The sequence below is a fragment of the Siphateles boraxobius genome, unplaced genomic scaffold (genome assembly GCF_051911475.1).
Source record: "Siphateles boraxobius isolate OS27281-9 unplaced genomic scaffold, OSU_SipBor_1 13, whole genome shotgun sequence".
NCBI lineage: Eukaryota > Metazoa > Chordata > Actinopteri > Cypriniformes > Leuciscidae > Siphateles > Siphateles boraxobius.
The window spans coordinates 4078220-4104818 of record NW_027508733.1 but is presented as its reverse complement, the minus strand read 5'-3'; the positions used below and the strand labels follow the sequence as shown (position 1 = coordinate 4104818).

At 38.5% G+C, this 26599-nt stretch overlaps 2 protein-coding genes across 26 annotated transcripts in view; one reads left to right on the top strand and one right to left on the bottom strand.

Annotated features, from left to right (window-relative positions):
* The window catches only part of LOC143735203 (uncharacterized), a 151010-nt gene that overhangs the window by 52020 nt on the left and 72391 nt on the right, over positions 1-26599 (top strand). The gene's annotated exons all lie outside the window — the stretch shown is intronic.
* The window catches only part of LOC143734404 (myosin IXB), a 60794-nt gene continuing 44561 nt past the window's right edge, over positions 10367-26599 (bottom strand). For 4 of the 25 annotated variants that reach the window (XM_077225204.1, XM_077225205.1, XM_077225207.1 and 1 more), the window contains 26 exons: positions 26004-26043; positions 25369-25485; positions 23762-23842; positions 23473-23583; positions 23249-23368; positions 23013-23162; positions 22763-22920; positions 21609-22667; positions 21452-21515; positions 20336-20454; positions 16812-16918; positions 16552-16730; positions 16287-16394; positions 15740-15910; positions 15570-15611; positions 15377-15488; positions 15224-15297; positions 14954-15146; positions 14678-14806; positions 14494-14599; positions 14274-14405; positions 14062-14185; positions 13803-13850; positions 12411-12526; positions 12203-12330; positions 10367-11604 (listed from right to left, as the gene is read on the bottom strand). In XM_077225204.1, coding sequence (XP_077081319.1) covers positions 11180-11604; positions 12203-12330; positions 12411-12526; positions 13803-13850; positions 14062-14185; positions 14274-14405; positions 14494-14599; positions 14678-14806; positions 14954-15146; positions 15224-15297; positions 15377-15488; positions 15570-15611; positions 15740-15910; positions 16287-16394; positions 16552-16730; positions 16812-16918; positions 20336-20454; positions 21452-21515; positions 21609-22667; positions 22763-22920; positions 23013-23162; positions 23249-23368; positions 23473-23583; positions 23762-23842; positions 25369-25485; positions 26004-26043 — 4213 coding nt within the window. In that variant the 3' untranslated portion in view covers positions 10367-11179. Of the gene's footprint in view, positions 11605-12034; positions 12097-12190; positions 12331-12410; positions 12527-13802; positions 13851-14061; positions 14186-14273; positions 14406-14493; positions 14600-14677; positions 14807-14953; positions 15147-15223; positions 15298-15376; positions 15489-15569; positions 15612-15739; positions 15911-16286; positions 16395-16551; positions 16731-16811; positions 16919-20335; positions 20455-21451; positions 21516-21608; positions 22668-22762; positions 22921-23012; positions 23163-23248; positions 23369-23472; positions 23584-23761; positions 23843-25368; positions 25486-26003; positions 26044-26599 lie in introns of all 25 variants that reach the window. The other 21 variants (XM_077225214.1, XM_077225221.1, XM_077225215.1 and 18 more) reach the window with 12 other exon arrangements.

Below are 26599 nucleotides of genomic sequence, written 5' to 3'. Positions count from 1 at the left end.
GATGCACAATGTTTAACAGAAGAATTAATGGAAGGGCCTTAATAAAATTGGAAGCTTCACATTTCTTTTTTTAAGTCCATTATTGAATATTTCATCATAATTCTGCATTCGCTTTAACATGTACATGACCTGTTTAATCTTTCAAGGTTTAAATGCAGTGAATTGTGTCTTTTACTTCTGTAACCACACTGGCTCCGTCTGTTAAAGTACACGCACCACAAAATCCTGCTATCGGTTGACAGATCTGAGCGAAGCGCTCTCAGTGTTTTGATGGTGCCGGGAGATAAATCAGAGTAAGAGAATGTATGTTAGCATTAAAAAAAATCTTCCCCTTTAAGAAATAGGAAGGTAAAGGTACTGAATTAAGCCTGTACTTCTGATATGTTTAATCTTTATTATGATTTACTATCCTGACGCTTTTCTGGTCCAACTATTTGGACAACAATTCCTATTGACTGATGATCAGAATATGTTTCCCCGCTTTTCACTAGATTTGCTGTTTTCACTTACAATTCTGCTACTTTCATTCAAGCAGCCTGTTTATCAGAATATATTTTTGTAGATCTTCTGAGTTCAGTGCAAAAGTATCTAAAGGGTCTGAAAATATCATTGAATATTGCTTCTGCTTCTGTGTTCTTGACTGCTATACTACTATCTACTGTCACAATCCTGCCTAGCTTCCATTTCCTATTTGCATACTCAGTTGGCAAGTGTTTTTTTTTTGTCTCTCTCTCTCTCTCTCTCTCTCTCTCTCTCTCTCTCTCACTGTTAATTCCTACTGTGAACTCATGTTTACATTTGAAAAGAGGTTTCTGCCTTGGTGCAGAAATGCAACAAGAGGCTTGGGGCGATTATTTTATGGAGTCAGATAAAATAATGAGTTAATACAAATGAGAAAATGTATTTCATTTAATCAAATTACTTTGGCACGTGGAAAGACAGTAAAACGCAGAGACCTTCACCCGCTGATCGGATATGCCTCCTTTGAGCCGATTGAGTCAGGCTTACAAATGTATCAACACAATACGTAATTATCATCATCGAAAGCCCAACACGAGCAAAACATTTTGTAGAAAATAATATATATACGTTACAGATATACATCATAAATATGTCCACAATGTTAGATACATGCACTGCAGTGAGGCTAGTCAATACCCTATAACCCAAATTTATAGAAAACAGCTAAAATCCTGTGATTCGTTCATAGGGTTCAACAGTAGACAGTTCATTTATCCAAAAAGCTTCTCTTCTCAAGAACAAGCCGTTTAATTATGTTACCACCTCTAGGGTTTGGCAATAACCTCGCAATACCAATAAACCTGAGGGAGTCAGCAGAACTATGATTCTTCTCTTTATAATGTTTAGCAAAAGCATAGTCAAGGTTATTGTTTCTGATGGCTGACTTATATGCGATTCTCAACATAAGGTTGCGTTTTTTTTGCACGTCTACCACATTTAAAATTCCCACAGACTTGTTTAGTAGCCAGTTGGTCTTGTGTGGGTTCCTGGTATATAACTAACCTTTTAAAACAGAAACGAGGTTTGGAAGAAGACAAATGATTAAGATTTGAGTCACATTCCAGGACTTTCCAATGTTAAGATCTTTTTAACCTGTCTCAAGGCAGCAGAATATTCCGTCACAAAAGTAATATTTTTTTCTTGTTCATGTTGTCTAGGGCGAGGATGTAATAGCTCTCCTCTATCCTTCTGATTAGCCCTCTCCATAGCTCTATCAATAAGGGTCTGACTGTACCACCTCTGTTTAAATATTTCTGTCATTTCATTAGCCTTAACGTTGTAGTCATCTTCCTTGTTGCAAATTCTTCTCACCCTACTAAATTGCCCATAGGGGATGTTGTCAATGAGATTGTTCAGGGTGGAAGCTAGTGGTATGTAATATGGTGTTTCTGTCAGTTTTCTTACTGTAGATGGAAATGTCTAATTTTCTTTCACCATTCATAGTGATTGATAAGTCTAAAAAATGGATAGTATGTCGACTGTATTCCATAGTTAATCTCTGATTCGGGTAAGTGCCATTAATATAGTCATTGAAAGACATTGTCCAATGTGTTTGATTGTTTTTTTTTTTAACAGAGATATCCTGAGTTATTTTCTTTACTTATTCACATACAGTATACAGATAATCTTTACAAACTTGCAGCACAAGTTCAGTTTATAGAATTATCTCACTTTACATCATTAAATAGCTTAGATTGAAATAAAACTAAAGGCCCATTCAACTTCATTGAGAAGAGCAAATCAACTTTCAAACACATTTATGACGGTGGTGTCACATTCTTACATTTTTTTTAATGCAAACAATGTTAATTATAGGTGTGATTGAGTAAGGGAGAGCGGGCACAACCTAACACATTTTGGTTTTGGCTCAATTATTAAAAAAAAGTTAAGTTAGATTCATCTTTTTTTTTTACACAAGCAACATACACATCTCTGCTACAAAGTTTTTTTCTAGGACCTACCATTTTCGTACAGTTGCACTGAAAGTGGCAGAAGTGCGAATGTTACAGCTTACCTATATGCTGGGTTAATTGTAACAGACAGATGGGTTAGTTGTAACACTTGTGTGTAACACACATAATTCAGCACTATTTTATCTGTATAGTTTGATATTGTTTGTGAATCTGTATAGATAGATATCCATACATCCATCCCTCATCCAATCATCCTTCTATTATGGATCAATATCATGGATAGAGATATAGGAAAGGGCTGCACAGTTTTGCAAGAAATAAATAAATAAAATCATCAAATATTGTAATTGCAATTGAATTATATTTGTGTGTGGCAGCTGCATGCAAAATTATTATTATTATTAATAATAATAATAACAGTAATAATAATAAAAACGAGCTTAAAATCACATTTTAAAGGGTTTAATGCATGAAAAACAGGCTATATTTAAATAAATGAACAAGTGATCAATGCATTGTAAAAAAAAAAAAATCCAACATTGTTTGTGAAAGTCCAATAAAGTTAAATATATAAATAAATACTCAAATCTGAAAAGTTGTGTGGCTCCCTGTTTTCATTTCATTCTCATTGTACACTTGGCGGCTTAGTTGTAACACTGTACTACAACTATAACCCCGCTGTGTAAAACATATTTATAGCTAACATTTGCTAGGAGTTGCTGATATGTTTCAAAATGGTGCTATATTTTAGCCAACAAGACAGTGATTAAGGTAGGCCTAATATAAAGTTAGATTTGGCGACGTACGCACCCAACCCAGAAACCGAAAAAAAAGTTTGATGAAAAAATGTACTTGCATGCATGGTGTCAAAACACTCTGTGTCCAGTATATCTTCACGAAATGTATCAAAACTTTCCAAACATTCGCGGGAGACCGTCTTCTGGCAGCGAGAGAAAAAGAGGGGAAACACATTCTGCTTGACCCTGACTAACTATGTAAAAGGTCAGTGTTACAGATAACCCTGCGTTAGGTTGTACCTCGCGCTCCCCAGATATTAGGATGCATGTTAGGCTATTTACTTTTTGTATTCAGTTTGTTTTAACTTGTCAATGTATGTTTGTTGGGGCTCAACCGCTGAAGAACCGATATCGCTGGCCATAGCAGTATCACTTTATCACTTACTTTAAAAACGTACGTTTACAAATATAACCATAACTGCTTCAAAATCACTCATACGTTGAAAAACCCATTCTAGGTACCAGGGGGCGGGGCTTTGACGTCATCCCTGCATCAGCGAATCACCAGGCGGTGCAACATTCACGACTTTCACTCTTACAGAAAATGCGACTTTTTTTAAAAATTAGTTGACTTGTAAACCACAAATGCAGTATGACGCTTTTGTTGACGGCTAATGGTGAGAATATCCCTCACACACAGTATAACAGGTACCGACGGTAAGGCGGCTTTCTCAATTTAAATGTAGAGTTAAATATATAAGTCTATCATCATTCATTTTTATTGTAGCCTACTCGTGAGATTCGGAAGGGTTTTATGCATGTGATATTGAATTATTGTTAGGCTTTTATCAGTAGGCTATGTGTACCATGATTTAAAGCGCAATGTGTGATTGAATGACCCTCATATTTTAATTTTAATAATACGTGATGTAGCCTATAATAATTAATGTATAATATATATAAAAACATTAAAATTAACAATAAAAATGTAAAAAAAAATGATGCATGATAATTAACATTGATATGAACATGAATAATTTATGTAATAATTAATGTAAATCACATATAGGCCTACAAAAAGTAAAATAAAAAATATATATCATGTTTTTATTAAAAAAATCATGAAATTGTATTATGTGTGGCCTAATAAGATGGAAAATAGCAGAAAATAGAGTCTAAAAAGACTATTCTTATCTGCGCTACGCAAATAACGTACCGCAGCGTTCGCAATACGCACGGACTCAGTGTAATTGCCTATTCACTAAGCTACTTGAGTTGAGCGATCATATCGCGTGAACACATTCACATGTTCAGTGTTTATGTACAAGATAAAGTTTGTGACAAAGTAAGTTTTCCTTTTTATGTATATTGTTAATAACACAGATTGTCACTGTATCCCAACTGCGCTAAGTTAGACCATGTTTTTGATGTAGTTGATGTTTAGCGATCTTTCTAAGTGTAATTTGATCCTGCTTAACGAGCAAATTAGCCCGCTAGCATCGCGACTGGTATTGTTTATGTTTAGTTATTACCTTTAAGTGCATTTCTACTTGGGATAATATCCTTCACTGGTTGTAAATTATTACTGCCTGTATTAATGAGACTGTTTCATTGCACTATGCAGTTTGTTATTGTATGTAGACTCATACTAATATATTTCTACATTTATATTTCATGTGTCAGTGCAGTTTACAGATGTTTATATTTGGGTTTGCAATCTCTTAAGTTGTTGAATATGCTTAGACAGTGAGTATTTATTTCTGTTATATTATTTATTTCAGAAACTACCTCAAATACACTGTTATGTGTATGGTCACTCTTGTACAATAAACGGCTAAACTCTCCGATGACTCCGACTCCTAATACTTTAAAATCAATTCTAAATGTAACTGGCAGCAAGTGTAAAGACCTGAGGACTGGTGTGATGTGTTCATATGTTCTGGTTCTGCTCAGTGTTATGTATGAGCTGCAACTGTCTTATGGTATTTTTGGGAAGGCCAGTGAGGAGTCCGTTACAATAATCCACCCTACTGGTGATGAAAGCATGCACAAGTCTTGACTCGAAACAAAACATCTAATTCTTGCAATATTCTTCAGGTGATAGTATGCTGATTTAGTTATTGCTTTGACATGACTACTGAAACTAAGGTCTGACTCCAGAGACACACCAAGATTCCTGACTTGATTTTTAGTTGTTTGACCCCTAGACTGAAGGTATGCGTTCACCTTGAGAACTTCATCTTTGTTTCCAAACGCAATGACTTCAGCAGACGCTTTTATCCAAAGCGACTTACAAATGAGAATGATAGAAGCAGGAAACTAACAATAGGACAACAATATGCAAGTGCAATGACCATTCCCAGTTTAATCTAACGCATTACATTACATTATATAAATATATATATATATATATATATATATATATATATATATACACTTTGGACTTGAAAGCAGCAGTGAACCTGTTTGTGGGATTTCTGTTATAGGTGGATTATAATGCCAGAATAAAGGCTGGCTGAATTCAAACACAAGAATAAGGATAAAAGAATAATGAAGATTAGGTCTTATACAGGCAGAAGTGTGAAAGGTTTGTCGATTGACAACAATGTAGCATGAATGACCAGTTCGCCTCGATAAACATTAGCCAAAGACTATAAATGGGTGTTTACAGGGCAATGAAATCTCTGATAAGCATCAATATTATTCGTTAACGCTGTTCGCGCCAGATTGCTACATTGATGTTGCATTGACCAATGAAAACACACCAGCACGTGACGGACACTTTTTAAATAGTTACCATCGGGCTTACTTTTAATGTGACTGTTTTTAACATGTTGTAGATAAAATACACCACATACAGTACTAATAGGATGTTTAACTATACAGAGAAGTATTTTTTTGTTGTGAATTTCTGATTGGGCGGGCCCAGCTCCGGGCCTGCAGACATGGGGAAAAAAAATTAAAGTAACACCAGGTAACTTTTCAACCTTCTATAATTCCCAAGTCTCTTGTGATGGTACATCGACTTGCAATAGGTTGAATGACACGTCTGCCATAGCCTGACAGGGTCTGTACCGTTTTTAATCATACTTTTAAACTTCGGGTTTCGGGTAGTAACCGGCGAACAAAGAGAACTACAAAACTCGACTGCTTTACGGCATATACGTCACTTCCACCACCACCCCCACTTCCTTAAAATCGCAGGGCTGTCAAGTGTCACGCATTGAACGTGACAGTCACTCATTTCGGTCTTTTGTCACGCTCTCCCGCCACACATTGTATTTCTCACGCTGAAAAACTATTTGTAATATATTTAATATGCCGCAGTGCCCAAAACTCTGGCCGCGCTGCTTTCACTGTGGAACAGTCAGGCATGAATTCAAGCGCGTCTCCTCTGGTGTTGTTCGTCTGGTGTTGTTAGCCAATCAGAAAATAGCACTATTGTATCTGGGTAACATTTAACTCAACAACCAATAACACCCCGTAGTCTGGGGTGTTTTTTTGTCTGCCTGACTATGTTACGGAAGCTATCTTATCCTCTTATCATATCCCGTTTATCTTCATGAATCAGGTAATGATTACTTGTCTTGCCTCAAGCTATAATGCAAATCGATTTGTAAAATTTGCAGATTTATTTATGGTAGCTTGATATTATAATATTGACGATATATAGTTATCTACAACTCAAATATTGCATTGAAGTATCATATAGATTCAGTAAAACGGTAACCAATAGACTAGGCTACTATAATGTCACTGGCTTCTAAACGTGATCATCGCGATCATTTGTCGTTAGAAAAAAAATAAAACCTATGAAATTATATTCATATGACATGCTGAAATATATGCCACTGTACCTGGGATGAAGACATTTCACACGCGACGCAAGCAGAACACCTGCATGTGACCTCCTCCTACAGTGTTCAGGGCTATCATGGTTGTCAACAAATGCACGATGACAGAGTTTACGACAGTAGTAGAGGACAATACTGTTTCCCAACTGTAGGGGGACCCCGAGAGCAAAAGTTACCTGGTGTTACTTTAACGAACCATGCGTGCACAACGCCGTGAACTGTAACACACAGTAAACCATGCAGAGCGATTCATGTTTCATTCATTCCATTGAACAAAAATAGCTGTCAGTTAACAGACTTGGACCAATCAGGTTTCTTCAAAGCCAAGATAGATGTGATAGATAGGTCTACAAGATGTGATTAATTCCCATTTTAAATATTTTTTTTTGTGATAATGATGGCTGAATATTTTGAATTACTTTTTGTACACTTGACATTGCTCAGCATACTTGTTATTTAAATGTTCTCTCTTGATTTTCAGATGCTGTTTCTTCATCTATCTGTTGGTACTGTTGATAGATAGGCTACATGTAAGTTAAGAACAGAGCAAATACTGTACAGTAGTGATAATGGTCGATCTAGAAAACTTTATGAATCATTTGTTTAGAATTAGTGGTTAGCCTGTATCAAACCGCCAAAGTCACGTGATTTCAGTAACGGCTTTGAAAATAATCTGAATATTTTATTTACAGCCTATGCCTTGAACGAGGCTTCGTTACGTCATAACGGTTTTGAACCGCTAGGGGGCGATGATCACTGTGAACCCATGAATCATGCGGATTCAGAGAGATCAAACAAAACAAGCCCTGTAAATTGATAAAAGAACACATTGCACAGACACTTGATAATTAATCTTATTAGATGATTAGATAATTACATTTGATAGATTTTACTTTGGGAATGGGTTTAAAAGGTGTTATGCATGTTTGGCCTGAGTCTCTGTTGCAAATACACCGTTCTGACCAGCAGGGGTCGCCAGAGTGAGGCGTTTCGAAACTGAATCATTTTGTGAAGCAATTGGTTAAATTGATTCAAAGCTTTTGTCCCATCTCTATACTGTACAGTGGGGTACTAAGGGTTGAAACCACTAGTGAAACGTTTTACTTTGCAGTTTTATGATTTAATACTTTTTTGCCATTACAATTTATTTGCCAAACATTTCCATCATGATTTAAGAAGTTCCAAAGAACATTTTGCATTTTAATTAAAGAAAATCAAAATTAAAATTAAATATTTGAGAAAAAACAACAACAGATTTTCAATGTGGTTTCAGACTTTTGGACCCCACTGCATAATAATAGTGAACGATTACATATATGTAAAACTAAAAAAGTTGTTTTCTAGCCTCTCAGCACAGGTCGGTTGAAGATGTTGAAGGAGGCTCTGTTATTTTGACGTGCAGCAACATAAGCATTTTACTTGAAGACAAACAACTGACAATCCACTGGACACACAACAACACCAGGAATGTATACGATATTATCCAAGGAAAAGTTTATTTAAAGGAACAAGACCCAGCGTACAAGAACAGAGCAGAAGTTTTACCTGAAGAGCTCAAGAAGGGCCAGATCTTGCTCAGACTCACCGATCTTCAGCTCTCCGATGGAGGAACGCACATCTGTTTTGTTCCAGATGTGGGAGTTCATCACAGTACACAACTGGTGGTCAAAGGTGTGTTGTAATAACTGTAGGGGCCTACTGTTGTTCATCACTTTTATTTTACATGTGTATAATCAAAGTAATCTAAGCTGTGCACTTACTTTTCTCCAAGCATAATAACTTGTTTTATAGTAGCGCTACTGTTAGTGTTTACTCCTAATCGTGTTTTTGCTTGTTGGTTTGCCTCAGAAAGATCATTCACAAAAATGCACAACTGCTCAAATAAGAAGCCATGGAACAAAAGCAAGGCTGGGAAAGACTCTGCTCCTCCTAATCTCATCTGGATTCATCCTGCACTTTATTTAAATATGAATTTTGACCGTTCGATGTAAATATTTTATAGTGGAAAAAAGTTTATTTAATCTATGTAGTTTCCTATGTTTTCCGCTGATTGCTATAATGTGCTGCTCTAATCTTGTCCACACCATTGAAATGAGAACTGAAAATTAATATATTATAACATTTAGGCCTACTGAAGTATTTCTTAATAAAACAATTTATATGAAATCTATAATAAGGATAATAACTCTTCATCCCACTCCATTTGTACTTGCATTGATATGTCTTATTTGTATAGTTGTACACTAAAACTGTATAAAACTGATTCTGATTTTTGTATTTTTTTAGGCCTTTTATATATTTTTAATTTTATATTGTATATTAAAGTTTTAAATTTCATCAAGTTTGCCTATTCATTCATTCAATATATAATAATTTATTCATGCACAGACAGTTTAAAGTAATAATAAAATTGGTACCATTGCTGTTTAAGTTTTTTAAAGGTTAGGGAAATGTAAAAGAAGAACGCTAGGGGAACGTTATCTAAAGGTTGCAAGGTTAGGGGAAAAATGTATGTAATTGTATTTAGTTGCGTTACTGAGGTAAAATGTGTAATTCAATTAGTTACTAATCAAATTAAAAGTAAATTGCTTTGCATTGATAAAGTAATCCAAACCACATTTATAATGGGTAACTTATAACAGTAAGCAATTACATTTCCAAAGTAACCGTCCTAACACTGAATGTATGTGAGATTCAACACATTCTTTCTATTGTGTGACTGTGTGGAATTTCTTTGAATTGCCATGAATTTAATTCAACTTCTTGTGGTGCAGTCAATTCAATTCAAATTCTATTTCATGAACATAATGTAGCCCAATTCTGAAATTCTGAAAATTGAGTTGCAATTTTATGATTACTTTCATTACAAACTATCCGTAAACAAATTGACTTAAAAAACATGAATCTGATAATGTTGTTGACTTTTGCTGTAATTACACCAGCATTATCTGAGATGTGACAAAGAGCATCTTCAATGTCCGTCTGACCCAAATCCAGTCACATGATCAATAGCACTCATTTACTTATGTGACAAATGACCTACAAGTTCAGAAAGTGTAATCATCTTAAATTATACACACACACACACACACACACACACACACACACACACACACACACACACACACACACACACACACACACACACACACACACACACACACACACACACACACACTTGTTCCAGACGTGGGAGTTCATCAGAGTACACAACTCCTACGTTTACCGGGATTCATTCTGCAATTTATTTGATTCTGTTCGTTCCATTGATTTTGTGCTGTTTGTTTATAGATGATATGCTGCAATGAATTATGGGTAAGACACACGAAAAGCACACAAGTTTGCGGCCAGTACAAATTGTATTGTAAGAAAATAATTAGTTTCATTTCTCCAATAAATGCGTAAAACATCCCTGGAGGACTCGACAACAGCGATACTAGTAGGCACATACGGCCCACATGATGCAAAACAATTGACATCATAGACATCCAGCCGGCATTCGTTCCATATCAATCATGACAACATTCAACAGCAGACGTAACGCTTGACTTTAGTATTACACACAATGGCTTGGCCACTAACTGTATTTAGTCCTACACAAAGCTATTCTGAATAGACATCCACGCAGATCCAAAGTGTCATATCGCTTATCGGAATTTAAAAAAAAAGAGTTCGAGTTATGGGAAATTGCATTCGGTTATGGCATTCTGGTCCAAGAGGAAAGTGGCTAGTGCTGCATCTTTCCCTCTCTAGTCAAAACTTGTCCATTGAGTGTTTGTGCAGAAATTTAGGGAGGATCTTCAGCTTAAAAGTCTTTTAAGATGAACCAAACATCAAGGCGATATTCCTCATTGTTGAAGACATTTTTCCTGTTCGTTAAGGACACAACAAGGTGCAGGACTATTTTTTCTTGATGCTAAAAAGTAAAATAAAATTAAAAAAATCAAGCAACAAACATTGACGTGTCAACATCTGTATGCAGCACGAATTTGAGTCTTAAAAAAAGTCTCTTAAAATCCAATATATTATTAGTATGGAAAAGTGCTAGGTGAGACAATTCTCTTTATCAGTCACTATGACCGTGGCAAAGCAGTCACCACCAATGGCGACAATCAATCCAAACGTTCTTTCAAGAGCAGGCAAGCTTTGCAACTCAAACCGTGTCGTTTACGAAAGCAAGGTCCGGGTCGGAGAATCGTCGGGAGGAGGCCTGGAGCTCCGGTGTGCTGGAGGTGTCTGAGGACTCGGTTGAGGACGGGAAGAGGAGATCTGCTCCTGCTGTGATGTAGAGGGACTGGATGCTGTCTTTGCGACGGCCGGGATGCTCGCGCCGCTGGACGAGGGTGAGCGACAGGCATTTTCGAGGAGGGAGAGACCGTACAGCCGGGTGGCACAGGACTCCTGGGGGAAGCTTGACCGTTCCCGGGATGATAGGGTGGCGACGCAGGAGCTGAAGCCTGGGAGAAGACAGTGAAGGAAGAGAGGAGCCGTCAGCCCGTGTGCTGCTTCCCTGGGCCAGGACGGCAGACTTAGGAAGGAAAGCTGGCTTGGATAATCTTGGCACTACCACTGGTTGTCCTACAATAGGGAGACAGAACCAATCAACCCCCAAAGCAGGAGAAAACCCAATGCAGAACCCAAGACATGCCACCAACAGTCATTAAAGGAAGAAGACATGCAGTGTCTTATTCAACATGCACCCTTTCTAAATGTTATAATCATTTGTTAGCAAACAAGTATTCATTACTTCAATGAGCTCATTGTTTTAAATTATTACATTGTTTAAATGAATACCTTTTTCGCTAACTGTGATTTTGTATGTGCATAACTTAGTTACCTCTGATAACAGATCACCCTAAATTGTAATATAGACTCATGCATTTTCTGTAAAGCTGCTTTGAAATGATGTGTATTGTGAAAAGCGCTATACAAATGAATGTGAATTGAATTCAGTCACCGCAAACATGCACATAACACCGAAACACTTGGGTTAGAAGAGATCGACAACCTGCTACAGAGTGGACGGCACCGCCACCCTCTTTAAATGCGCCAGGAGCATCCCGTCCAGACCTGCGCTACACACAACAGGGACAGGACCCACACATGGGTGACTACTGCAGAGGAGAGAAAAGGAGATTGGACCGAAACGGGGGGGAGTCTGTACCTTAATACTGACCTTCCGTGTCCGAACAAACTGCGCGCTCGTCCAGTAGACTCTCAGAGCTGACTGACGCCTCAGAGTCAAAGTTCTCCTGGTCAGAACCGGGCTGGTCTAGTTCAGGGAGCCTGCAGGCGAGGTCCTCTCTGGAAGACAAACACCATTCAAGAGTCATGCAATCTGTCTCGAATGATCCAAGTGGTCTAGTGAGATTTCTTCTACACACTTTTCTTGCTTGATGGACTTGATCCGTTCCATCAGGCTTCTCTCAGCTTCCGCGTCTGAATCCAGGGGCTCGTTCTCAGGTACAACACGAAGGTCGGAAGCTGGCTTCTCCCGAACCTAGAGTCCAAATAGATAGCAAATTTAACTCAAGATAATGAGATTGACATTAAAGATTCTTCCCTCATTGCCACAAAAAGAGAAACACGGAAAGGAGGTTCTTGTGAAGGGTCTACAGTAGTTAATCACTTGACTCTATTATGTTCCCGTTCAGTTAGTCTATGGCCCTGTATACACCTTGGATTAAGATGCCATTAGTGGATCGGATCACAAGTAGACGAGGCAGACATACCCTTTTACACCTGGTGTTTTAATCCGTCTCTTTTGTCCACTTTCAACCATTTCTGTCCTGATTTCTTCGAGGGGAGGGTCTATGGGCGGGTAAATGTATTGGCTTTTTCAGATCTTACAATCTAATGGACAAAATAAGCTTGCACAATTTACATATGAATGGGAAAGGAGAGCATTGTGCTTCGTACATTGTTCATCTTCAAATCAAACTTGGGTCTTCAGTCAACAAAGTTTAAACCCCTTCTGGGTAGCACAATTTCCATAATGTTTACGAATTTGGTCAGTAGACGGTCTTTTGTGGCTGTTCGAATGCATTTAACCACATGAGCCTTTACAATACGAAAGCAGTCAGATCTAATTCGCTTTTTGACTACCTCTGGAAGTGGTGGAACGTGGACAAGCTCAAAATGTTTTCGACCCCATTTACACCTGTACACACACTTACACCTGTCCACTTGTGATCGAATTGATGAAATTGCAAGTTTTTAAGTGTGGTACAACCATCCCTTTCGAAGTGGAAATGAAGAGTGCTAGAGATGTTTCATAAAAAAAAAAAAGTCTGGAAGGAAAAGTTCAACCATTTGGATGGATGTTAAATTGCATTGAGGAACTAAATACAATTCAAATCTGAAAGTTTCCATGGCATGAGATACAAAGGTTTGTAGGAATCAAAAACAAAATACTAACAGTCAGACTTTACAACTTATGTGTCTTCATGCTGTATACTATTAATGTTGAAGAAACACCAATTTAAAATAAACAAATTGCCTGTTTCATAATATACAAACAGCATGTGTATTGCTCAATATTCAGCACAACTGATTTCACAAAACGTTGTAATTCATGCCATTCACTGCAGTGACCACCCAAAACCAGCACACATCTACACCGACACCCTCTTGAATGTCTACAGGTATAAAATGACACTAACACATGCAATGGGTTTAGTTAGTATTAGTAGGGTATGACTTCTGCACTGCATGCACACTGGATGCATGAACATGCCACACTACTGGGGTTCACAATACCACAGGGGCATACATACCGCCACTTCTTTGTAAGGAGTGATAAATCTGAGAGGTAAAGGCCAGCACTACAGAGACATTAAAAAAAAGAGAAGCAAAAAAAAGTGTTGCGACAGTTACTCTCTGTTGGTGCCTTGTGGAAGGTTGCGGACTGTTGGGAAAAGTAGTTGTTCAGGGGGGAAAATATGGGCATTTTTCACAGGCATCTAGAAACAAACCCCTTCCAAATAATGCAGAAATGCATTCTGATAAATGACAGGTAAAGCAAGGTAAGTTTACCGTGTTTTGTCTTTTTAGCTTGAGCTGATTGACAGCCAATGTCTCGGCGTATTCCAGCTGCTCGATCTCCTCCATTTTTTCATTGTATCTCCGGATCTGTTCTTGAAGTATCATCTCTACACAACTGAGGATAGTAAAGATTCAGTCTTGAGACTTCACTTTAAAACAACAGATTCTTATTAAGAACACACTATAACTTGCAAAGTTCTTACGTGGTGGTTTTGGCAACATCCTTCATGCTCATGAGCGGATCGGCGCTGTCCGGACAGCGGAGAATGCAGGGGGCAAAAACAATGGCCAGAGAGTTTGGCGTCATCCGATTGCTCTTCTCCTCCCTTGCAACCCTGAAATGAAACCAGAGGATTAACACCTGACTCCTGCACGGTTTTCTACACACAGTATTTGTTGTGTACGGAATAAACTCATCTGTACCTGACAAGGTGGAAAATGAGTCTCTCTAAGGTGCTGAAGTTTGCTGGTGGAAGCCGTTCCAAAACTTTGTAAATGGCTTGCAATTGCTCTAGCTTCTCAGGCAGTTCTATGAAAGACAACAAAAGCATTATAGCAAGCCTGAGGGATACCATAAAGGCAAGAGAAAGGTGTCGAGGGGACCAACCTATAGCACGGAGGAAATCATTGTAGTGCGTGAAGGTCATGAGAGGTTCGGGCAACTCCCTTAACCACTGTTTGACCAAGCCAGTGACGGCGTGGATGGGGTAATCCTCCAGACAAACATTCTCTGGGCCTTCACAAGACATTAAACAATGTTATCAAATTGGGCAGAGTAAGCTACTAAACCTCACACCAACAGTCAAGTTTGGCTCTGTGAGACTACAAAGAGGTTGTCTCCCCAATGTGCCATTGAGCTCTATTAATATCCATGATGGCTCACCTGCTTCTAACAGCTGGTGTAGCTCCTTCATGCGATTGGCTGAGCCGGACTTCCTATAAATGCCCTCTGTGTACAGGCCGTTCATTTCCACGTGTTCCATCATTATCTCCAGAACCACTGGCACAGGGGTCTTGTTATTGACCAGGTGGCAAACGCGCACACCAAAATGTTGTGATCCAGGCTCATCATCACACTAGACCCAGAGCACACAAAGATCAACAAGATGTTAAAATGACTGCTTCTCCAAAATGCTTAGGATTGGATTCTTACCTTCTTGGAGCAAAATGTAGAGCAGTCTATGACGATTTTACTAATGCACTTCTTATGGCAAACCATTTTGCAATCTGAAACAAAAATTGTTCATCATCAATATTGTCAGCCCAATTGAAGGTGATGTATAGGGTACAGATCATAGATACTCACAACTGCACATGTAGGCCTTCTCCATACCCCAGATGTATGAGGTGCACTGATCACAAGACTGAATGATATTGACTTGGTAGTTTGTAAACACATGGTCCAATGGATTCTCCAACTAATTCCAGACAAAATGTTTACATTTATTCACATTGCAGAGTCAGTCTGAGAGAATGGATGGTTGGATAGAAATACTTACGCTTTTAGTCTTCTTCCTTCTCATCTTACGACTTTTGGGGGGCTAAGACAAATGTTTCCCATGGTAAGTTAAAAAAGTTAGAATGTATTATAGTTATCAACATTAATAACTGTTATTTAAATCAGATAATGAAAGTCTTGAGGGGTAATGGGGGATGCATTAACTTTCACCTTGGCTGGTTCGGCCTCTTCTTTTTTGATCTCCGCTCTGATGAAGCCGTCCAGAACTGACTGGAAGAGATTGACCACCAGCGGTACCTCACCCTTCTGCTTTTCTCCAGCCAGACTGATCACTTTATTCTGGTAGCAATTCATTAAAGCCTTATACCCGATTTGTGATTTCTGTAGATGCGTGAAGAAGAAATCAATAACTAGATGTTTAAGTATTCTGAATATAAGTTATGTTTGCCCACGCAAAGCTTGGGTGATGTAGGCAATTTCCAGGGCTTTGCTTTCTGGTTGCTAAGATGCTTTCGTGCACATTGCTTGCAAGCCAAAAGTCTAAAGATCTCAAGTCACTCTATCAATGAAAATATCATCAAGACATACAATAAGATTAAGACATATCTTTCAGTTTTTTAAAAAACTCAATGTTAATGATTTGAGCAAACTTGTAATGAGCAATAATAATGATAGACCTAGCAAATCGATTAATAGGATGTAGAGTATGTGGTCTACTGGAGTTTTGGGGTGTGTTGGTTGTATTAGCTCTACTCACAGAGATTGAGTACATCCCCTTGATGTTTTCTCTAAACTGAACAGTGGCTGTAATGAAGATGTGCTCTGTTCCTGAAAGCTGTTTTCCCCGTGAGCGCAGGTCATTCACCTACACCGCAAGAGGGAAAGAACAAGTCTGAGTGGATGCAAAGTCTGTCAGAAATTGTATATGTTATAAACAGTTTTTTTTTCTTTTTCACTTCAATCACTACAATAACCAAACAATCAACTATCAAACATCTTGCAGTCATATTCATTCTTCATGCCTGATTGCCCAGAAACTCATCGAGGTTGCGTAGCTCATTCGTGTTGGTGATCACACGGTTTAGGGAGGCGTTCCACATCTCAGAGGCCCGAGTCGTCGAGTGACTGATCATGATGCTGGGCGTCCGACCTAGTCGTCCCGGATGAGTCTTTGAATTGTGTGAGCGTGATGGAGACGTGGCTATGAAAAAGAACAATAGAATGAATGAAGTAAGAATACATTGATCTAAATTAATCACTGTGTTATCTTCGCAGTATGCACCTTCTCTTTGATCCAAAAAGGGAGCCATGCTCAGGTCTCCATCTTCTGGGGTCTGAGCTTCTTTATTTGGACGCTTCTTCAGGATCTTTCTGAAAAACCCTGTTGTCCTATAGAACAAAAAAAAAAAAAAAACATTTCATAAAGTTAGCTGTTACAAGGCTTTGGATTTTTATTAATAGACACCCTAGCAAAACATGCTGGGAGGTCACGTTAGGCAAGGGATTTTACACAAAACACTGAAGAAATCACACACCTCTGCACAAAGTATGGAATTTTAGGAATCTCCCTCTCTCATAGCAGTAGGGCTGGACCCGGATATTCGAATATTCGTTCGGTGTGTTGGTATTCGATTTGAAAATGTGACATTCGAATATTCTTTTTTTTTTGCACACCTGGCATCCCCCTTGAAACGGTTCTAATTCGCGTTTGAATATGTTTTACACTATAAAATCTGGTGAAATATAATACTTAACATATAACTTCATTGTATCTACTTAATAAATATATTTGCTTCTTCTTGGACTACTAAATGTGTTCCTGCAACGGGAGTATTCTCTGACTAGAGCGCAGAACAGCGGAGTTTGTATGGACAGAAGTGCATGCATGAGCTTGTATTTTGGGTTAAGCTGCGTTGCTTTGACATTGTGGAACATAGAATAATAGAAACAAAATGTATTATCCTTTTTTACCCTTATCAATATAAATTAATCTACAGCTAAATATAGGAGACTCTGAGATTTTACTGGGACGTCACGTTTATTTTTCGTTTTTCTTTATTTAAATTTCGTTTTTCTTTATTTAAATCTCGTTTTTCTTTATTTAAATTTCGTTTTTATTTATTTAAATCTACCCTACTTTGTCAGTGAGAAAAATATTAAAAGACTACCTTATTAAAAATATTGCTTAAGTTAAAAGACGTGTGTGTGTGTTTTATATCACTAGCTCAGTGTCCGTCCTCGGAGCATATATGCCCTGCATGCGTGAGGCGCGCCGCTTCTTTATTTAAATCTACCCTACTTTGTCAGTAATTTGTTAGGGAGAAAAATATTAGACTACCTTATTAAAAATATTGCTTAAGTTAAAAGACCTGTGTGTGTGTGTGTTATATCACTAGCGCAGTGTCCGTTCTCGGAGCATATAAGCCCTGCATGCATGAGGCGCGCGCTTCTTTATTTAAATCTACCCTACTTTGTCAGTAATTTATTAGTGAGAAAAATATTAGACTACCTTATTAAAAATATTGCTTAAGTTAACAGACCTGTGTGTGTTTTATATCACTAGCAGTGTTGGGGAAAGTTACTTTTAAAAGTAATGCATTACAATATTGCGTTACTCCCCAAAAAAGTAACTAAGTACGTTACTCAGTTACTTTTTATGGAAAGTAATGCGTTACATTACTTTTGCGTTACTTTTTCTCACCTGCATGGGCTTGTTTGTTTGTTTTTTTAATAACAACTAAAACAATCTATTTTTGCCAATTGTTAAGGCCCTTTCACATCAAAAGTTAAATGAATAAGCCTCAGGCTGAAGGAAATGCATATTTACTACTGTACAGTAGAGGGCGCCGCTCAAACAAACCTTTCAGCTGCTGCTGTTCTTGATTAAATAACAATAGGATACAGGAGAAGGAAGTTCAACACTCTTATTTCTAAACCTAATCTAAAGTAATTTTTGCTTATTAGTATGGTTGAATTAGATCATTGTAGGTCAGCAGCAAAGACATTGGTTAATAAAGTGAGATTAAATACATAAAGTATATTTGTGTAATTTAACATAGTTAATTATAAAACTTTTGCACAAAATTCTGAGATTGCATTTGACTGTTTTTATTCATTTTGAGGAATACTGAATGTTTTTGTGCAAGTGAGATGAGTAAATGCATGTTCAATGCAAATGCACACAACACCTCACTTTATTTCTCTCAACATGGGGACAGGAGAGCTGTCAGTCAATAAATGTGAAAAAGTAACTAGCGTTACTTATTTGAAAAAGTAACTCAGATATTTTGTTGTAAATTGAAAAAGTAATGCGTTACTTTACTAGTTACTTGAAAAAGTAATCTGATTACTAGGGATGCACCGATACCGATACCAGTATCGGTATCGGGCCCGATACCAAGCTCATGTACTTGTACTCGTACTCGTAAAAATACCCCGATACCAAAGACCGATACCTCACGTATATCCTTAGCTTATATTTCTTAATTCTTATGAACACTCTTCCTGCAGTTATAGTGTTGCTAGATTTAATAGTACACTCTAATATTTCACTTTACACTTTCGGCTGTGATTACATTGTTACTCAGTGTTATGTTAAACATTTGTTCTGTGATTTCTTTGGCACCTTATGACAAATTTGATTGTCTTGTTGTCTGTGATTTCTTTAGCACTTTGACAACTTTGTGACAGGCAGGTAAAAATTACATTCATTATGTCCTTGGTTTTGCCCTTTGGAGGTTATTGGACACTGTGAAATTTGGGCTTTGAAAATTTGTGATAAGCACAATAAGAATTATTTATTTTTTTAAGTTTATTTAAGTTGTTGAAAATAAAGATGCTGATTTGTTCATTAGTCTCATTGTGTTGTTCTTAGAAAATTGCCACATAAAACGAGAACCCCCCCAGTACAACAGGCATCGGTATCGGTATCGGCGAGTACCAGGAAAAAAATATCGGTACTCGTACTCGACCCTTAAAAAGTGGTATCGGTGCATCCCTACTGATTACGTAACTCAAGTTACTTGTAATAAATTACCCCCAACACTGATCACTAGTGCAGTGTCCATTCTCGGAGCATATAAGCTCTGCTCGCGCGCATCCGGCTCGCGCTGTTCTGTAGTTTATTAAAAGTTTATTAATTCTGAACGTGTCGCGTCTCGCCTGTCTATCTATATTGCACCAAATACGACACTGCACTCCCTTGTGAAGTCGTTTGGATGAAAGGTTCTCGAAATAATCAAAATGCAACGGACAGACAGACATAGGCTATAGAGATTCCGAAGCTTTGAATATTCGATGTTCATTACTACCGAAGCTTCGAAGCTCAAAAAATGGTATTCGGACCAGCCCTACATAGCAGATGCCTTGCATCCATATAAGGGAGTATGTAACCTATGCCAGGAGTCAGACAAATTACTTCCACTGATGTGAGCCAGTGGCCTTGTTTTCCCAGCCGTCCAAATACGTCAGATTTCCTGTGTGACCATATTCTACTACTGATAAGACTATACATTTGGGTTGGATGAGTCAATTAGCTTTTTTTTTTTTTGAGTCGTGCAAATACAGCAACAGCCTGACACATAATCTATGCAAATTATGTGAAAAAAAGTTTCCAGCTATGCTCAGTTTCACGCATTGTGAAATGTGTCAAAATGAAGGCAATAACACAATGAGAGTATGTGTTACATTATAAAGGGATGCTCTAGAGGACCCTAGAATAAACTGTTCTCTTCTACAGTCTGATTTGTCTTGAAGCAACAGCTTGAAAAGAATAAAGGTAGTTAATACTGGTAGGTAGGACAGTACCTCTCTGGAGTCGATGGCTGTAGAGGCGATACTCCTTGCAGGCTGTGGCTGTCGTGAACTTTTTCCTTCAACGTGTTGGCCTTTGTTCTATCAGGACCAGCACCAGTGCTTGGCTGTGTCTACACCAAAATTAATGAGCACAGTAAATGTATTAGTTTAATATAGCACAATCTAGTGTATTGTAACACCCTTTTTTGCTGGTTGGAGAACAATGGCATTATGGGCAGTCTATAAAGGTTCCTTCTTCCTGTGTAGATAACACCTTAAAGGAAGTTAAAGTGTAAATGCATCCCTTTATTTATCCCAAACCGAGGAATTACAAAGTGATTATTTACTTAAAAAAAGAATCAAGAATGGAGCTTTGAAAGACAAAAGATATGGAAAGATAAAAGAAACAAAGTAAACCAAAGTCAAAATTTTCTTTCATTAATTGTTGAGGTTTTAGTCTGTTATCCGATAAGCACAGTTACAAAACCCACTACGCTGTCAGAATAAAAACTGCAGTGCAATGCGTTTTATTTTAAATAAGAGCAAGCACTACTGTGTTTGCAGTTTGACAATAGGTTGCTCATTTAAATCTGACAGTACAGCAATTTGAAATGCTGTGCCCTAAAAAAACTCTGCCTATTTGATAACAGACTAAAGGTCTTCAGGATCATTTATTTTCCCTCAGTGTAGCAAAAGTTCAAGATATCTGCAATCCCTCCCATGATTCCAAGCGCTTAATCCACCAGCAACACCACAGCTCCCTGGACGGCATCTAATATCAGGCTGCAATACAACACCTCAAATGGACTCATAGGGGGCAAAGGAATAGCCCAGTACTCTGCATCCTCCATTTCAACACTTTTAATGGGCAAACATATACGTGCAAGGGCGAGCCGCGGCCTGCGTCTTGGACGACCTTTTCCCTAAATCAGCCAGAGAAGCATAATCACTTAAATTTAAGTGATTGTTTCAATTATAATCCTAAATTACAAATGCAACCAGAACAGCAGATTTTTTGGATGCATTCAGAGACAAATTAGCCCCTATGGGAAGCTCGCAGTGAAACTGAATCAATATATCCCTTCACGTTTACCATTGTATAAACCAGCTGAATCAAGTAAACGTTACCTGTGATGAGCCACCTGAACCTATTTTGGATACATCATCTAGTGACATAGAGATCCCGCGATTCCTGGTAAAGTTTGGAAAACCAGATGAAAAAATATTGTTAGACTCAGAGGAGATGAAGAAAGGTATAAAGGTAGAACAACATAGGAAGCCATACTGGAGAGATTTGATGTTCCTCTCCTCCGGACTGCGGGGTCCTGCCATGAGGTTTTCTGGCTGAGTGTTGCTTCTTGATGGTTCCTTTCTCCTGTTGGCCTCTTCTTTGGCAAGAGCAGGTTGAGCAGCGATGGCCGGGTCGCTGTAGCCATTTCTTCCAGGCCCAGAAGTAGGGATATCTAAGGGTAAGGTGGAGGGTCGAACAAGTTCGGGTGTGACTTCTTTAGCATCTCTTTTGCTCTTGTCCCCTTTCCAAGCCACAAAGGTGTACTGATCCAACTCTTTGCTGTCAGACCGCTCCTTCAACTTGCCTTCTGCTTTTCCTGGACTCTCTAGAGTTTTGCTCTTTAAAGGAGTATCGTCTTTCCAGGCCGAAGCCGCCCGCTCACTTTCTCTCTGGCTGTGCTCTAGGCCACGTTGTCTCCTCAGCTCCCGTTTTTCCTGACTTCTGGATACTGGTAGTTTGGAAAGCGGAGGAGCTCTGTTTTGGATCTGTCCAGTTGGGGTTTCCGGAGACATGGGTTTACCTTGTGTCCTTTCATCTCTGGGAAGTGCGGACGATTCTTTCTCAGTTTGCTTCTGTTGCTCCTTGACCTCAAGGGGAGGACCAGCCTCCACTTGTGGGATCTTCTCAGAATGATTTTGCTTTTTTGAGACAGAAACATCATCAACATGGGCCCTGCCCTTACCTTCAATCTCAACATCCACAAGAGCCTTATTGTGCTCCAGCACTAGTGTCTTCTCATCACCAGGCTGCTTGCCTGATGTTGGAACTGTTGGTTGTTGTAGTGGCGTCTTCTCCTGACGCTCAGCTTCCAAAGCAAACCGAGTTTCTCTTTCCTCTTGCTCTTTCTGTCTTCTAGTGGCTTCCTCTTCCTCTCTGGCTTTCCTGGCAGCCTCTTCTTCCTCTTTGAGTCGCCTGGCTGCCTCCTCAATATCTTTAGCTCGCCTAACAGCCTCTTCTGCTTCCTTGGCTCGTCGAGCTTCTTCCTCCTCCTCTTTTCTCCTCCGAGCTTCCTCTTCCTCTCGCTTCCTTTTCTCTTCCTTTAGGAAGTAGTACCTAACCACATCAAATCCAAAACTTACTGAATCATGTTCAATAATCAAAAAATCTGTATAAAGGTGATTTCATGTTGACTTGTGTGAGGTCTTTACCGTTTGCGAGCAGATTGCCCCCTTGCAAGTGCCTGTATCTTTGTGATGGAGGCTCTTGTTTTTCGATATTCAGCTCTTTGTTTGAAACCTCGCCACGCTGTCTGGATCAGAACCACAGCTTCGTAGAACTTCTCTTTGCGGAACCTACGCCATGAGCGCTGTAGAAAAGGTCAATAAAATATTAGACATGACTAGATTGCCCAACAAGACAACTGCAAGAATACTACCCAAACACAAGTTTTTGATATACCTGGATCACGATAGCTGCCTCTCTCATTCTAATGAAGTCCATCCTCTCAATTTTGCCTCTAAACCAGCGCTGCAAGAAAATAATTTTGTGCATGACATCCTTGTGCAGGATGTCCTGAAGCTTTTGCCTTTCAAGCTCTTTGAGATACACCTGTAGAAGTGGAACAATACCAGACATAACTGTTAAGACATTGTCACTTAAAACACTTTAAGGCACCCAGAAAAAAAAAATGTTACCTTGGTTCTTCCAATCTGGTAGGTAGTGTGGTCAAAGCCAAGCTTGTGCAATAGAGATGATATTTCCTCCAGGGACGTAGCGTTCTTTGGCAGCAATACACGAAATTGCTCAGTAAACTCCTGTAATGCAGAAAAGGAGCTTTGCTTATTCAGACAAGCCATGTTACAAACTTAGTTTAATTCCTAAGGTTCTTTCTAATCACTAGGTCAAATTTATGCGTTACCTGAAAGGTGTATTTGGCTCCATAACCAGACCGTCTGATGCGCACGGTTTCCAACATGCCTGTGTACCGCAGCTGCTGCACAATGAGCGCCTCATCAAAACACATTTCCATCTGAATGTGAAATATAAAATAACAGATAAAATTACCTTAGTTAAAAGACAGATCTCATTTAAAATATTTTCTCAAGACTGATGTGCATAGATGAAGAGTTCAAATTCAGACCAGGAATGTGCATTGTCATTTTGACTTTAATTAGTGAACAAGGTAAACAAGGACGTGTTATTTGCACCTTCTCAGCATTGGAGCGGAGGCATCGGATGAAGAATGGTTCTGCCTTCCCCAGCGTTTCCAGAAGCTTACCAAGAGATGTCTACAAGATAGAGAGATTTCACAATATTGAAAGGAAGACCAGAAGAGAACCACACATGATGACTTCAGCCTATTACATCCAATAGAGAATAATATTATTAGCATTTTCTGATGCTAGCATTTGAAATGTAAGTGCTAGAGTTTTAAGCTGTTCCAAAACATAGTGTGATTTATGTTATTCCTCTCTGTCTACTGCTCTACATAAGCAGCTGATTTTTATTCTGCCACACCAATAGCACGTTCACAAAATGCTGTTTAGCATCTCGCTAAGCTAACAGCATGATACTCTAAGCATAAATTCAAGGAAAATTTGTATTTTAATTAATATTTGTTTGCTATGAAGACTGAACAGTTGTACTATTAATTGACAAATGTTTATGCATGGCTGCCAATTTTTGAGTTTAGCTTGGAGTGAGAATTGAGGAAGGGAGGGTTGACTTGGCGGGATGAAAAAAGTGTTTGTGATTGTAAAAACATTTGATAATTAAACAGAATTTTATTAAGATTACTTTAGTGACAACATGTTACAATGTTTACATGGTAAAATGACTTTACTGTTGGCCGATGTTATTATTGCTTGACATAAATTTCACGATTTGAACTGAATTCTTGTGATTTGATTCCGATCTTGATTCAATGTTTATTCTTTAGGATAAATATAAGGTATACAGTAGATACATTCATGCATCTAATTCTGAAAACAGAGAGCCTAGTCAGCAGGTATTATTAAAGGTTAAAAATAACTCAAATTTTGTTTTATTATAACAACGTTATAATATTTTAACGATACAGGTAAAAATATAATACATATGTTATATAGTATACATAGTTAGCAAAATACTCCTCTCTATAACTAATTTTTCTAGCCAACTAAAGTGCATGGTCATTAAATGGCTTTCCTGATGTAGCCTAAATGTTATGTGACATTGTTCTCCAGCTGTTTTATTGACCTCTTTCCACGGGTGAAAAACACTGATTGATCGATATTATGTATGAGGCATATACATTTCGGTAAGTTGTACTGTATTTTTTAACCTACCTATTGTTCATTTGTGTTTATTTACTATTAACTAGTAGTAAATAGTATAAGAGATGATCGGTTCACGTGCCGCTTGAACTGAGGCGCTACAGTGAGACGTCACGTCACATTTGCAAACGCCAAAACGGTATTGTTTGAATTTCGTGATAAAATTGACCGAATCTGAGAGTTTGTTTCATATCAAAAGTAACCTGCTCTGTCTTGTTTGCTGGTGTCAGTGTCCGCTCTGCTTCGCGATTTTTCTCTGCGTGAGAAAATGGATGTGTGGCGTGAGAGCATGTGAAAAGTGTCAATTGCGTGAGTCTCACATTGAATGTGTGAGAGTTAGCAACCCGAGTTTATGCACAAACACAGTTTGAAACAGCTTGGTGCTTATGATACCTTAAAATGATACTACCTCCACTAGGTTTTGGAACAGAGCATTTGTTTTTAGGCTGAACCACCAAACTTGGCATGAACAGCCAGGCTAATCTAATATAGATTTTTACTTGAAACTGGGCGCTGATGCTAGGAGGACGTTTCTTCTTGTGCAGATGAAGCAAAGACTTGGTGGTGCGGTCATGGAGGCCCACTATGAACTTCAGCGAACGAGAGTCCAACAGGCTCTGCCCAAACACACAAATACAGAAAGTGAATTTCTCTCACACAGACTTTCTTTTGCCACATGAGTGCCATGGGAACATGACGGCATGGAAACTCTCATTCCAGACAGAGCCTAGGCGGCAGAGTCTTCAAAACATTTACCCTGCACAGCACATGTAACGGAAAGTCATAAACAATCAAATGGTGATGGAAATGAGAATGTACCAGCTGTTCTGCAAATGCTCACAGGTTAAAGGTGCTGTACGTGGTTTTTTGAATGACCACACACACAAATTGTCTATGCAGGACAAAGGCATTATCAAAGTAGCTCTCTATCTTGTATATAAAGCACAGTTTGCAGAGTAGACTATGTTTTTATGCTTGTATACAGATGATTTTGTTACATTTATGTTACTCTAAGTCTAGTTGAAGTTATCAAACCAGCAGAAATCACTTGCAAGCACCTTGACTGGCAAACAAAAACATAGACTCTGTTATTTCAAATATGCACAGTTTGATCAATTCAGAAAGCGATGTATACCTTGGGAATGAGTTGCTTGGTCTTGGTGTTCTTGCTTTTCCTGTAAGGAGTAAGAGGAAGGTTGATGGTTTGTTGAGATAGGAAGTGAATGGATACAACGTGTTAGTAGAGTGAGTCATGCATATGCTTGTGAGACATGAGTAACACACTTGAGAAGCTCTGATGGAGCATTTGATGAAGAAGAATGTGTACGATTCGTTTACACAATGGTGTGGAATATGCCGGGTCTACATTTCAGCAATCAGTTGTCTAACATCCCCATTGAAATGAAATGATTCACAGTTTTCCTGAATGTTATATCTGGCATGTAGACAGAGAGGAAGATGTGTGAAGGTGTGTGTCCGCGTTCCAGCACTTGAGTTTATCAATCATTTCCATTGAAATCCATGGATTCGCAGCTTTCTCTTTTATTAAATCTAGCATGTAAATGGCATAGCACCAAAGATGGTTTCAACGGAGAAAGGAGTGTCATGGGAGGGAGGAATGTTGAACATTGAACCTAATCTACAGGAGAGGTGGACGGCAGCTAGGATGTAAAAGGTTTAGAATTCAAGTGGAGTCGATGTCTGCGGTCTTTGTAAGTAGTGATTCTGCAG